At 37.6% G+C, this 14,852-nt stretch overlaps 1 protein-coding gene across 2 annotated transcripts in view; it reads right to left on the reverse strand.

Moving 5' to 3' along the window:
- Positions 1-14,852, reverse strand: part of MAN1A2 (mannosidase alpha class 1A member 2) — a 198,909-nt gene that overhangs the window by 142,999 nt on the left and 41,058 nt on the right. For both annotated transcript variants that reach the window (XM_025872529.2, XM_025872528.2), the window contains exons 2-3: positions 7,268-7,523; positions 852-948 (exon numbers count right to left, since the gene is read on the reverse strand). In XM_025872529.2, coding sequence (XP_025728314.1) covers positions 852-948; positions 7,268-7,523 — 353 coding nt within the window. The remainder of the gene's footprint in view (positions 1-851; positions 949-7,267; positions 7,524-14,852) is intronic.

A 14,852-nucleotide genomic window follows, 5' to 3' on the forward strand; every position in this document is an offset into this window, starting at 1 on the left:
ACTGTGGTGGCACATTATAATTAGTAAAGATAACTACACTGCACAAAGCTAATATGTGTGCCTTCTTACCCCATTAATATTTTCTTGCCTTCACATATCATTACTTAAAAGATATTCATCACATCAAGAAAAATTGAGAATGGGGGAAAGAGGTGAAGTCGATAAAGAACAGCTTGATAATTCTCAAGAACTGTCCTTGGGTTAAGTAAAAGTTAAGTAAATTAACTTACTTTTTTAAACTGAGTTTACCAAGTGGAGTCAAGTCAGGAGAGGTAGAAAGTTAGAGCAAACTAAGGTGAACACAGCTCTTCCCCAGACCTCCATCCACACACACATTAATCCTTCCCTTGGAACTGTGAATGTACAACATAACCCACTCACCTTACCAACGAAATCACCCTGGGCATGTGACTTTTTTATACATACATAGCACTACTGCTTTCTTTTGCATCCCCTCCTCCTCTACAATATGAGCAGTAGCAGAACTACGTTTGAAGAAAAATTACAAATAGGTACTGGATTTCTCTGATACTAAAGAAAAAAATGCAGAAAAAGCTTCAAAATACTCAGATAAATGACTATAACATCTGTGTGTGTGTGTGTGTGTGTGTGTGTATACACATAGAAAATCTACCACATCATCTGTATACTCCAAAGCAACTATCACTAAATCTTGACTGAAACTTGCAAAAAAAAGAAACAAAGTACATGTTATACACTTATTATAATTCAAATTATTGTTACATAGAAATACTCAGATTTTATAAAGTACTTAAAAAGTTAGATTCTGTTTTAAAGATGGCCGTAGAAAACGGATATAGTAGTGGATATATAATTAGAAGTAAACTTACCAAATATATTAGTGGAGTGCCCTTTCCTTGCAATAGGTCTGAGTTCATTATGTCCCCATCCATATATCCTATAATTATCCCAGGCATGTTTCATCATCTGAGAAAGGAAAAATTATAATCCATCAATTTACATTACTCACAGACTGTTATTTCACCTATCCAGATCATATATCACTACTGCCTTGCCCACTCTCCTGTATCTCCGACATTAGGATACTATTCTATTAACATTTGTACCAGTGTGATTAACACACATAACCATGTTTAACCTCAGTCTACACAACAAAAAAAAAAAACTTGGCCTGCAGGCTATATTTTGCCAACCCCTGACCTAAACAAAGTGACTAGGTAGGTATGATTCAAGTAGCAGCAATCAAGTCCCTTTATGGATAGATGAAGGGACTCTCTCGATTTGCAATCTCAAGGTCTATGTAATATATCATCTTGGAGCTGATGGGGGCTAACGCTCCCCCAACATGGAGAAACTAAACAACAAAAGAACAAGGGTGCATATTATTAACAACAACATCTAAGATGTGGACTTAGCCAAGCCAAGCTTGACGCCCTACTTTAGAGCCACTAAGCTAATAAATATTTTTTCTATCAACTAGTTTGAACTGCACTTCTTACAACCCAAGGAGCTCCAAGCTACACAAAGCAGAGTATTTAATTACATAACAGTTGAATTATTTAATAGTGGACTGTGGTATATAAAAAATCTATTCAATTAACAGTATACTATTCATTAAAATATTCCTCAACTTGTTTTTTTGCAGTTTGCATCATTCAGACACCAAAACCAGACAAAGACATTACAAGGAAACTGAAAACCAATATACCTCAAAAACACAGATTCAAAATTCCTTAACAAAAATTAGCAATAGAGAGAGGATACTGCATAATGATCAAGTACAGTTTAACCTAGGAATAGAAGATTAATTTAACAAACACTAATCAATATAATTCAGAATAATATAAAGGGAAAAACATCATACAATCATTTTTATAGAGGCAGACAAAGCACCTGACAAGATTCAACACCCATTCATGATAAAAACCTCAGTAAACTACAAGGAAACATCTAAAACCTAAAAAAGGGGATCTTCAAAAAACTTACAGCTAACATCATATTTAATGGAAAAAGACTAAATGCTTAACCCCTAAAGTTGAGATCAAGTATGTCCATTCTCACCACCTATTTTCAACAACGTACTGGAAGTCCTAGCCAGTGTAACGATACAAGAAAAAGAAATAAAAGGCATAAAAATCAAAAAGGAAAAGTACCTCTATTCACATTACTATGTATAAGGAGAATCCTAAGCAATCTATAAAGAAAAATCCTAAGAATTAGTAAATGATTTCAATAAAGTAACAGGGAAACAAGTTCAGAAAACTAAAATCAAATATATTTCTATATGCTAGTAATAAACAATAGAAATGGAAATTAAAAAATAATTCCATTTATATTAGCTTCAAACATGAAATATTTCAGAATAAATTAATATGTACAAGAATTATATACTGAGAAATATAAAACACTGCTGAGAAATCAAAGAAAACCTAAGTAAGTGGAAACATGTAACATGTTCATGGAACACTGAATATTGTTAATAATTCTTCCCAATTCATTTACAGATTTAGTAAAATCCCAAACTCCAGCAACCTTCTATTTTCACAAAGAAGCTAATTCTAGAAAGGCAAAGGACCCAGAAATGCCAAAACAATTTTTAAAAAGAACAAAGCTGGAAGATTTAACCTGATGTCATAGCTTGCTATAAGTTAAAGTATTCAATACAGTGCGTCCTATTGGCATTAAGGGTTACAGAATAGGCATGAGTCCAGAAAGAGGCTCAACACCTACAGATTTTGTCATTTGATTTTGAATAAAAGTGCCAAGGTAATTCAATAAGAAAAGGATAATATTTTCAACAAATGATGCTGAAACAACTAGAAAGCCCTATGGGCAAAAACTGAAGCACAGCCCTTACTTCAGACAATAAACAAAAAATTAACTGGCAACAGATCACAGACTGAAATGTCAAAATTAAAACTAAATCATGTGCCCACACACATACTTGTACACAACTGTTCACAGCAACTTTATTCATTATAGCCAAAAACTGGAACAAATGTTGAACAAGTGTTCAACAGGTGAATAAATAAAACAAGTTATGGTATACCCATACAATGGAATACTATTAAGAAAAAAATGACCTTTGTGTGCAATCCACATAGATGAATCTCAAAAAAATTATGCTGAGCAAAAGCCCAGAAACAAAATATCACACACTTTCATACTTTATGATTCCATTTGACTGAAGCTCTGAAAAAGACAAACTTCATCTATAATGACTAAAAGTAGATCAGTGGTTGCCTGGGACCAAGGAATTGGGTGGAATGACCAGAGTGGGGCAAAAGAAAAACGTTTTGAGATTATAAACATCTTGATAATAGTTGTTATGCAGGTATGTACATCTGTCAAAACCCATCGACAAGCAGTACTCTTAAAAGAGGTACAATTTATTTTATACATATCATGTCTCAAAAAGCTCAATTTTTTTTTAAAGATTTTATTTATCTGGCAGAGAGAGAGAGAGAGAGAGCACAAGCAGGGGGAGAGGCAGGCAGAGAGAAAGGGAGAAGCAGGTTCCCGGCTGAGCAGAGAGCCCTACATGGGACTCGATCCCAGGACCCTGGGATCATGACATGACCCGGGCTAAAGGCAGCTGTTTAACCAACTAAGCCACCCAGGCGCCCTTCACCTGTTCTTCTATTTATCACTATATCTTGAAATAGAGTTTATAGTGCTATTTCTTGATTTTTAAAAAAAGGCTTAGGTATGTACTATATTCCCCTATAGTTAAGATAATTTTAGCTCTTTTATAGCACTACCTCCACATACACTTCCCCACATATATTTCCCTGGCCCACATCCTCCCGATGTAATTAACAACAAGTTTTTCTTATAATTATATTACTTTATGCAACTTTTGTTTTTCCTGCTTTTAATTACTTGTCTGAGGGCTTGGGTTTTTTTGTTTACTTAGGTTTTTAATGGAACAATTCTGAATTTACTTCCAAATTGTACTTGAGCTTCAAAAACTTGTCTCAGTATAATCAAACACATCAGATAAACTATCAGTTCCATTTTATCCTGATATAAACTTCCTGAAGCTATCCCTCCTGCTCTAACCTCGACTTCTGTTCTCTCTGCCTGAAGCACAGCAGTCACCCTGCTGAGTCCCTTATTCAGAGTCCCGAGAATGCCCTTCCTTTCTCTCTCTAGTGACAGATCCCTTGTTGCCAAAATGTCTTCTCTTCCTATTTTTGTGCTGAAGCATAGCTTCCAGTAGCAATCTGAGAAAATGACTAAATTTACCCTCAGATTTGATTCACAATTTGGCTGAATATATAATTCTTTCTAAGCCATTGCTCCACTCTCTTCCAGTTTCCAATATTATGGTTGAGGAATCTGAGATGCCATTATATACAATCCTCTTTTGAGTGGAAACTTTTTTTTCCTCTCTAAATTTTTAGGCTCTGTTTTTGAATGTCTATTTTTCTAAAATTTCAGGAGTCTTTCTTTTCCCTTTTTTTTTTTTTGGCTCATTGTTGGTAGGTTCTTTTCAATCTGTAAACTCACATTCTTTAGGTTTAGCCAATTTTCTTAAATTGATTTCTTCTCTATTTTCCTCATCTAATCACTTGTTAGATGTTCCTGACTGATCTTACTTTCTTGTTTGCTCATCTCTTTGTTCTACTGAGAGATTTGCTCAATTTTATCTTCCAACTCTTTTACTGAATTTTAAAATTCTATCATATTTTTTAATTTCTAAGAGCTCCTTCATATTCTGCAAATGTTCCTTTTCATAGCTTACTGTTCTCATTTTATGAGTTCCATTTTTTGTCACTCCAATGATGTTAATTCTTTTTTGTTATTTTTTTGTCCTCCCTGTATGGTTTCTGTATTCTCTGAATTCCTGAATCCTTCATCTGTTTTGCTCTCTAGTGTGAGAAACTTTCCTGAAACACCTGGTGGTCTTTGGTTTGTTCTTCACGTAAGAGGGAAGCACTTACAAGATAATTAAATGCTGCCAGTGAATGAGCAAACCATGAATTGAGCCTCATTTTAGGGAGCACAGGTGAAACCCAGGGGTTTTCACTGAGGAACAGTGCAGGTCTCTTTTCTTGGGCCAGTCTCACTGGAGAGAAGTCCTCCCATCTTCCACTTATTGAATATAAAAACCTGGCTGCCGGAATTCTGAGAGCTGAGCAGGAGAAAACAGTCTCAATATTCAGAACACTTTTCACTTAATTCCCTCCACCCTAACCACCTTTTTTGTGTTTTCCCTCAGCCATAACTGGTATTCCCCAAATCCAGACCTCCTTTAATTTATCCCTCCAAAAGGTACACTTTAGTCTTCTGTTGGGGAAGGGAAGGCAGCAGCTAGGATGCCTAAGCTGGAGAACTGGGGATCTAGGAGTTAAGAGCACTTTTTAAAATTTTCAAATAATCCCTTTCCAACTTCATTTTATACCCCTGCCTTCAGAAGTAAACAATGTCTCTAATTCTTCAAACTTTCAGGTATCCTTCAGTTCACATCACCTTGCCTCTTGTTAGTTTCTTCCCCTATGAGCTTAAGTTTCAACTTTCTCTGTGTACTAAGCCAGGGGCCATAATGTTTAATAGGAGCCTATACAGGAGGCCTTAATATGTTTTGTGTTGACTTGTAAGAACACTGGATATTATGGTGTGCTCTAAAGGGTTAACTCACCAGGTCTGGGTTGTCCAAATCCTATACATCCCAAAGAAAGATTTGGCCTGTGCCAGACTCCTGGAAAATAACCATTATTTTCTTATTATCTTATTATCTTATTATCCTGCCTTTTGGAGTATCTTCATTTAAGTGTAGCCTTGGGCCATGTCAGACAGTTTACCCATACAATGTGATTTATGGTGGGGGCCTTGGGCCACATGGTATCAGCCTGACCTTTAGAGGCGTTAGAGAACTAAAGTCAGCCACTCCCACATAATGAACCTCAAATAGAAACCCTGGACACCGGGGCTCAGGGGAACTTCCCTGGTTGGCCATACTTCCTTACCACACATCACTGCTGGGAGAGTTAAGCACTGTCCATACCACTCCAGTGGAAGAGGACAGCTAGAAACTTGCATCTGGTGTCTCCTGGACTCCGTCATATGGGCCTTTTCTATTACTAATTTTAATCCGTATGCTACTGCTGTAATAAACCAAAACCATGAATACAACAGCTTTGCTGAGTTCTGGGAATACTTCTAGCAAATCACTGAGGCTGTGGGTGGTCTTGGGAGTCCCCTAAACACACACTGTTACTGGAATTGTTATGTACATAAGAAGGTATTTCAATAAATTCTAATGACATCTAAAAAATAGCAGGTCAGTCATCTCAAAAAAAAAAAAATCTATCAGTGTTTTCCCAATATGGTCCAAAGAAAGTGCCTTTGGCAGCCAGCACATAAAAGAGTCTCCAGAGCTAAGGTAACATCAGAGTACAGCTCTATTTTGATTCCATCAAGGTCAAGGTCTCACAATAATTCATAAGGCCAAGCTTAAAGTACCTGCTAAATCTTTCATATTCATTACTAGAATATATCCAAATAGATATTTAACTATTTGAACTAAACTTATTTTATGATAAACAATCCTTTTGAAATATTGTTGATACTGTTACAACCTGACAAAATCTTTTTCTTCACAGGCAGTACAATGGCAAACTCTACCAAAAATCAGCAGGAGTTCTAATTAACAAAACTTAACTGTAATATTCACTAAATTCCCCCCACACACACACACACACACTGGCATTCTCTTTATCTCCAAATAATTCCTAGAATAACAAATTGAAAGACTTCTGAGACTAAACAATTTAAAGAATTCTGAGGTCAATTGTTCCCCATTCTTCAATCCTTTGAGACTCTGGAAGATATCTGCAATATGGGTGAAGGGTTTCATGACCTAGTCTTTAAAAGATGGCAGATATAATGCTAATTCTTCAAAGGCATGTTTATGAGGAGATTTGCATAGTATCTAGCAGGGTCCCTTGTAACTAAACACTTCAGAAATTTCTTATTCAATGATAAATTATTTACAGATCTATTGTACATTATTTATAAAATGTTGGATATCAAAAGCTCTCTCAACAGAGTGGTATAATGATGCAAACAACATTATATCAAATTTTTAAGTGTCCAATAATTATACTATAATCCATATTAAGAAAGTTCTAGCCCTTATTGCCAACTTGGAATCCGAACTATGACCATGACCCCAAAACAAACAAGAACAAAGTATGACACCACAGATGATACAAATGCATATATATTTAAATCCAGTCAAATACCAAAACCACTCCACATCATAAATCTGTTTTATTACCTCTTTAATTTTTTCCCTTTTCTTTCTTATGTCATTATCTTCTGGGTCTCCACCATTTATTCCTATTAGATTTGGTATAGGGACTGGCGGCAGTGGCTTCTTCTCTTTTGTCTTCATCTCTTGGACTACCTTATTTTTCTCTGTCTGAATTTCTGCTCGAATTTCCTCCCTCGACTTTTTTAATTTTTCTTTTGCTTCTTCCAGGGCCTTCTCATGATCAGCTCGAATTTTATTTCTCAAACGTTCCTCTTCTTCCCTATAAGAGGAGAATAAAAAAAGACTGGTAAGAATGATCCTTAAGAACCTCAATCTTTGAACATAAAATTTAAAGTTTCCTCCACCAAACCCTAATAGATGTTTTCTACTCTGGCCATTAAAAGGTAAGGATGATCTGTGAGAGACTCAGATCTATCTGCCCAAATAGGATAAATATAACTTGGTATGAGCCCTGGATGCTGAAGACCAAACACTTTACAAGGTGGAAGAAGAGGGAACCGAGAAAGTAAGTTATAATTGCAGGACCCAGTGAGAACAGATAAAAGAGCAATCAGTAACTTATCAGAAGACAAATGAGAAAGAAGAGGGGGAAAGAAAAGGGAAGGGGAAAGAGAAAGCAACCAGAGAGAAAACTTGATGGGGGAAAGACAATTAAAAATAGAATTAAGTATGGGGAGGGTACAAAAATATAAATATAGGGTCAAGGAAAGAGATAAGTGGAAAAGAGAAGAGCTAGGGAAATTTTTCATTTATTATACAGTACATGATATGCTTCCAAAACTTTTACATTTTGAAAATACTATAGATCTTAAAACTCAACAATTCCCAACTACTGTGGGAATTGTTTAAGAGAGTACTTAAAACTCTCTTGAACCCTTGTTAAAAATACAGATTCCAATTCAGTAAGTCTGTTATGAAACCCACAACTGTGTATTATGAAGAGCTCCTCTGATGAATTCTGGTATGCACACAGGTTTGGACACCACTACTGCAGTGGACACCTACTGGGTTTTCTACCCTGGCCTACTTTTGTGAGAGTTCAATCTTCTCTCCACTTCTACCCCAATCCACGTGAATAAATACAGGAGTGGTAGTTACTATTTTCCACATCAGCCAATGATGACTGCTCTAAGGGTAAATATCTAACTCAGTAGTCACCAGAGTTACCTTTCCAGAAGTTTAATTCAAACTCTGCAGACAGCTGGACCTATAACATTGCTGGTGGGAACAGAAAAATGGTACAGCCACTCTGGAAAAGGTCAGCAGTTTCTTAAGAAATTCAACATGCAACTATCACAAAATTCAGCAACTGCACTGGACATTTATCCCGGAGTGAAGACTTATGTTCACACAAAAACCTATACATAAGCCCAACACAAAAGGACAAGTACTGTATGATTCCACTTCAATGAGATACTTAGGAAACCAAAATCCATAGAAAGTAGAATGGTGGCTGACAGAGGATGGAGGAAGAAAGGGAAATGGGAAGTTATTCTTTAATGGGTAGAGTTTCAGTTTTGCAAGAAGAGTTCTGGAGATGGTTACACACACAATATGAGTGCATTTAATACCAATGCACTGTACACTTAAAAATAGTTAGTGATAAATGTTATATGTATTTTGCCACAATTTCTAAGAATTGGAGAAAAAATCCCATACAAAAATGTTTATAACTTTACCCATAATAGGCAAAAACTGGAAACAACCCAAGGGTCCTTCAACAAGTAAATAAACAAACCCCTGTTTATACTGTGGCCTAGCCACACTATGGAATACTACTAGCAGTAAAAAGAAACTATTCATACACGCTTGAATGAATTTCAAAGATATTACTACGTGAGTGAAAGAAGCCAATCTCATAAGGTTACATTCCACATTTTCCTTTTACGTGACATTCTCAAAAAGACAAAAATATAAGAATGGTGAGTAGATCAGGGGTTGCCAGGAGTTATGGATGGGGGAGGGGTTAACTATAAAGGAATAACAGACGAAAATTTGGGGGGATGAAAGCATTGTTATGTAACCTAATTATAGTGATTATGGGAATATGTACATGTGTTTAAAAATCACAGAATATCAAGAGAAAAACATCAATTTTCCGTCTAATATTAAAAATAAAATGTTATTTATTTTTTTTAAAGACTTTATTTATTTAGTTGACAGAGAAAGACACAGCAAAAAGAGGGAACACAAGCAAGGGGAGTGGGAGAAGGAGAAGCAGGCTTTCCGCTGAGCAGGGAGCCCAGGGCGGGGCTCTATCCCAAGACCCTGGGATCATGACCTGAGCCGAAGGCAGACGCTTAATGACTGAACCACCCAGGCACCCCTAAAAATAAAATGTTAAATGTTTAGAAAAAATACTGGTTTGCTAGCAGTAAGAAGGGGCTGATGAGGGAAACAGGAGAGAATGCAACAGAGACATTCAGGGCAAACACAGGGGTACTTGAGGGTAGGAAGAAAGAATCCATGGGGCCTCCCGACAGACTGGAGGTGGGAAGAATGCAGCAAGGAAAAGCCAAGGTTGTCCCCTGAGCGAATTCATGAGCAATTCTGGGCTGATCTGTTCAGAAGACTCAGGCAAAAGAGGGCATCATCAGCCTTCCAGCCCCCTTCCTTCTCCTTCCCAACAGAGAAACACTGTGCCTAGCCCAGGAATAATTAATGTGTCTATGTCAACCAAGTCTTTCTCAAATGCCCCTGCAGCTAGGGGTGATCCATAACCCTATTCCAACCAAAGAGACAAAGGAGGGCTACTAGGAAATATTTTCCTTTTGGGATTAAAAAATGGAAAGAGCCATTTGAGAAAAGGGCCTGTTAGCTACTAAGACCAAACCTATCCAAATACCTACTCCTGTCTTCAGCTGTGGTTGCGATGCCTAAAGCTGTGACAGCCATTTTGCAGACAAAAGGCCTGTGGATAAATGGCCAACATGGTTCAGGAAAGAAAAGAAAGCCATAAAGTGCTGCTGATATCGTTAGGTTGCTACCAGGGCCTTCAACTGCCAGTCCCCACGTTTCGGACTCCGTGGAGCTGAACCAGTTAGGTGTTCTGTCACTTCCAAATAAGAATGTTCCCTACTCGCTCACTCAGCGAGCAAACAATGCACACAGAGTGAGGAAAGCAGAAGGCCTGGGACTAAGTTCCAAAGAAGAGTAACATCAAATAGGAACGACTGGTTCTTTCAAGGGCGATTTCTGTCCTGATGATGACTGGGAGAGTCTCCACCAGGAAGCATGCTTTCCCCTTCTAGCTGCAAGCATCATGCTACCACTGAACGGCACATGGAAGCCCCTACCATGTTTGCAATGGCTCATCTGTGCCATCACTGTGAAAGCATCCTCACCCACCAGTGAACCTCCACAAACAGTGGATATTACATGCCACTTTCTAGAGCCCACCCTAATGGTGGGGGAGAAATACAGGCCACAACACATTCTATATCCCTCTCAAAAGCTTCACAATGCACATGAGTATTTTAAAGGCTCTGAGAAGTTCTGCAATAAAGGTGCCTAGCATAACACCGCCCAACCTTTTTTAGTCATATTCCCCTTTTCTGCACACACTCTTTTTAGCATGCCATGAAACACACTGTCATAGATGAATGTCCTCAAACTATGCCATCAACCAACTAAGCCTTTGGTAGAACCCACTACTTTTTTGCTGTGTGACATTAGATGTATGTCACCTCTCTGAGCCTCCTTTTCCCGTCTGTGAAGAGTATCCCCACCAACCTTGCAAGACTATTGTGAGGAGTGGATGAGATGACACATGAGTCTAGTAGTACAGAAAAGTCCTTATCAACTTAAGGTTCCTTCCTTCCCTTACCACCTATCCTTTTCCTCACCCCACACAGATACACACACACACACACACACACACACACACAGTGCCATTTAATGATGTGGGATAACAGCAGTGGCCTCAGGAACCAGGGACCAATACCCAGGGACATCTTGCAACTTCTCAGCAACCCTGCACTGAATGACATAACAGCTTCTGGGCAAACCTACAAGGATTTAGAGGGCACCAAATGCTCTTAAAATGTGGCCAGTCTCCCGTAGAACTAGCAGGGAGCTGTGACCTCCCTTTTCCATCCCTGACTCCTTTGCCCATATGTCCATTAACGACAGCTGGGGCCTTCAGTATTACCTCAGAAATAAAAGGCATAATGGGCATGAGTGCAGGGAAGCCTATTTTCATTTACTATTTTACTAATTAAATGCTAATATCAATTATTTCTCTAAAAGTAAAGAAGTATATTTGAGAGCAACCTATATATGCAATTTTCAAATTACACAATTTTTAATAATTATTTTTAAAAATAAAAAATTCAACCCTCTAAATTTTAGTACTCTATAGGAAAGCCCCCAGTCACTTTACCTCACTTGGGTTACTGTTATGGCATCCAAACATTGTTCAGCAGAGCTATACTGCTGCAATATTGTGCAGTCTTATTAAAAAATATTTTGAAAATCAAAAGATCTATAAATTTGCATTTGTCCCTCAAAAATAATTATTTGTTTAGCAGTTTAGTGAGTACACTCACCACAGAATAACCACCATGAACTGGAGCTCAAAGAAAGACCAATCTAGTCCTCAAGAGGAACTCGAGTCCAAGGAATTGAGTTGGACCTCCCATTAACTGGGTGCCAAGAAGAGTCATTTTATAGTTGAGGAGAAAAAGTACTTAAGGTAAAAGTACTTAATCCAAAAGCCAGGAGACAATTCTCTCTCCAGCTCTGCCCCGACTTACTCTGCAATCTGACACAAATCACTAAAAACCACAAGATCAGTACTTTCTGGGTACTACCCCGACTACACCACTTGGCTAGTGGTATCCAAGGTAAATAAAAGTACTTAGTAAACTGTAATCCATTAATTATCTCAAACATCCTAATCTCTCTGATAGTTTTCTTCTCTCTCTATATATATATCAAACTTTTATTTTCATTTTGGTCTCCTTTCAAGGGGCTCCTCAAATTTTTAGTGGCCAAATTTCTAGATTTGCAAGTACACCAGCTGAATCAACTCTTTTGGACGTTTATTTTCACCTAGTTGATCTTTTACTTATGTATTTTTAAGATTTTTATTTTTAACTTTGGTATCTCCAACAGAGAATCATGTTGAACTTGCACTTGTGTATGTTTCCTCTACCTTTCCATCAGTGTCTTGTATCTTTCCGTGTAGTAAAGAATTTAGCCTCCACCAAAGAGAAGTCTGGCCTTTGTCCTCAACTTCCGGGAGGTAATCTTTCACATCTGACTAAAGTGTCCTTGTTTACGGTGAGTGCTGGCCGCACCCAATCTTAGGGTGGGGTTGGCCACATCTGATAGTCCTAGAGTCACGGCTGGCCACCCTAGAAACATCAACCATATGACTTAGGGTGAGGGTTCTGGGTCAGTTTTACTGAGACTGAGTTCAATCATGTGGGCAATCAATTAATCATGCCTACACAACAAAGCCTCAATAGAAACTCTGGACACCAAAGCTTAAGCAAGCTTACTTGGTTAGCAATATGTACTGGCACACTTTGAGGGGAGGAGAGTAATGTCCTGAGTTCACAAGGACAGGACACTAGAAGCTCCACATCTGGAACTTTCCTGGACTTTACCCAATGTGCTTCCTCCTTTGGCTGACTGTAACCTCTATCCTTTCCCTGTAATCTACAATCCTTCGTGAGTGTAACTCCTTTCAGTAAGTTCTATGAGTGCTAGCAAATTATCAAACCTGATGGTGGTTGTGGGAGATCCCTGAAATTGCAGGTGGTGTCAGAAGTGAGGTGGTCTTGTGTAGAACTGGGACCTAAACTTTGAAGTTGGGCTAACTCTGGGCACCTTCCGAAGCTTCCAATAAAATCCAGTCTTACATATACAGGTTCTCATGAGATCTGGAATTGCTTTTTTCAATTACATGTTAATGTGTAATTTTTAACTCACTTTTTGATACCTTATACATAATATAAGGTTTTGTTGTTATTTTGTCTTGTTTTGTCCCTCCATGCACCCTTGGTCCTTGAAAAGCAAAGGCAAATGGCAACAATTGCTGTGGCTTAAATCATATAAGACAATGGTGACAATGGTTTAGTCAATGACTTAAGATTATCTTATTTAATTCTCACACCAATTTATGAGATACCCTCTATTAAGCACTGTTCTCCATCTTATTAGAAAAAATACTAAGGCACAAAGAGAAAAATTAAGTAATTTGTTCAGGGTCACAGAGCTAGTAAGTAGAGAGCCTAGACACAAGCATATACATTTTGACTTCTTAAACATTTATGCAAATAGCACCTTTCATAGAAGAGATGAATTGTATTTAAGAGTTTGTCTCTTACTGTGTAGATACAAACACTATTTTTCAACCTTTCTTTCATCCTATAGCCCTCACTTTTTAGCTAAACACATGCTCCTGCTAAAAGTAAAACTCTTTCTCAGCCTCCCTTACTGAAACCGTCCTATAGAATTTGTGTGATCACAAATAAGCTTTTATCTTGGCTCAAGCCACTGTTGTTTTGTGACTTTTAGGTTTGGTAAAATGACCTAATATTAACTGAACCACACACTCTCCAACCTAAATGTTCTCTTTCCCTGAGGCTTTCATTAGTATCTGAGAGCTGATTTGCCAGAAAGAAACTAACCAGGTGACAAATTTCCCTCTCCAATTAGAGTATTAAAATAAGTCATGTTTGGAAACATTCTGAAGGGCAAATACAATCCTCAATTACATAAGGATACATAAAATTACATTGAAATCTTGTTTGGCAAAGATTTAGGCAGATATACAAATACTCTCCTCCCTCTCTACTCTTCACCCAAGAAACCTAAAGTCTCATCCATCCTTAAAAATAAAAACTTCCCTCAAAACTGCCTGTCTCCACTATCACTGGTGTCCCCCTTCCTTCTATCACTATACTTTTTTAAAAGCACTACACTTGCTATTTCTACTTTCCTTAACCTCACATCCCTCTTTTATCCGTCACAGTTAAAAACTGATAACCAAGTTTATCCATCCTTTGAAACCACCTCGTCCTCACACTTGCCTTTCCAACAAACTGCTGATCACTGGCTTTACCATGATCAATCGGCCCCCAAAATGTCGTATTCCATCCCCACTTCTGTTCTCACTCTATGTACTCTTCCTATTCAACACGAACCAACTGTATTTTCTCAACTATATATACATGGTCAGCCTTTACCAGGTTACCAAGTACTCCAAATCCAAATTTCTAACGATATGTGAGACGCTGCCACTATTTGCCAAACGCCTCCAATTCAACACGTCCAAAACAGAACTGAATGATTACTATGGAAAAGGGACAATCACAGGCTAAGTTCATTCACAACAGATTTTTCTTTTAATTAAAATACCAGCAAAGTTAACCAGCAACAATAAAACATGGAAAAAAATAATTCATCATAAGTAATTGGACTTATCCCAGAAACCAGAACAGCTTAACATTAGAAAATTCTATCCATGTAATTTACTTATTATTAAAGAAAAAAAATTATATAAATCACTCAGTAGAAACAGAAGAGTAAAGTGATAAAATTCAACATCCATTCCTGATTTTAAAACCTTATAGCAAGG

The sequence above is a fragment of the Callorhinus ursinus genome, unplaced genomic scaffold (assembly GCF_003265705.2).
Source record: "Callorhinus ursinus isolate GAN/ISIS: 27379988/994484 unplaced genomic scaffold, GSC_fseal_2.0 scaffold9, whole genome shotgun sequence".
Lineage (NCBI taxonomy): Eukaryota > Metazoa > Chordata > Mammalia > Carnivora > Otariidae > Callorhinus > Callorhinus ursinus.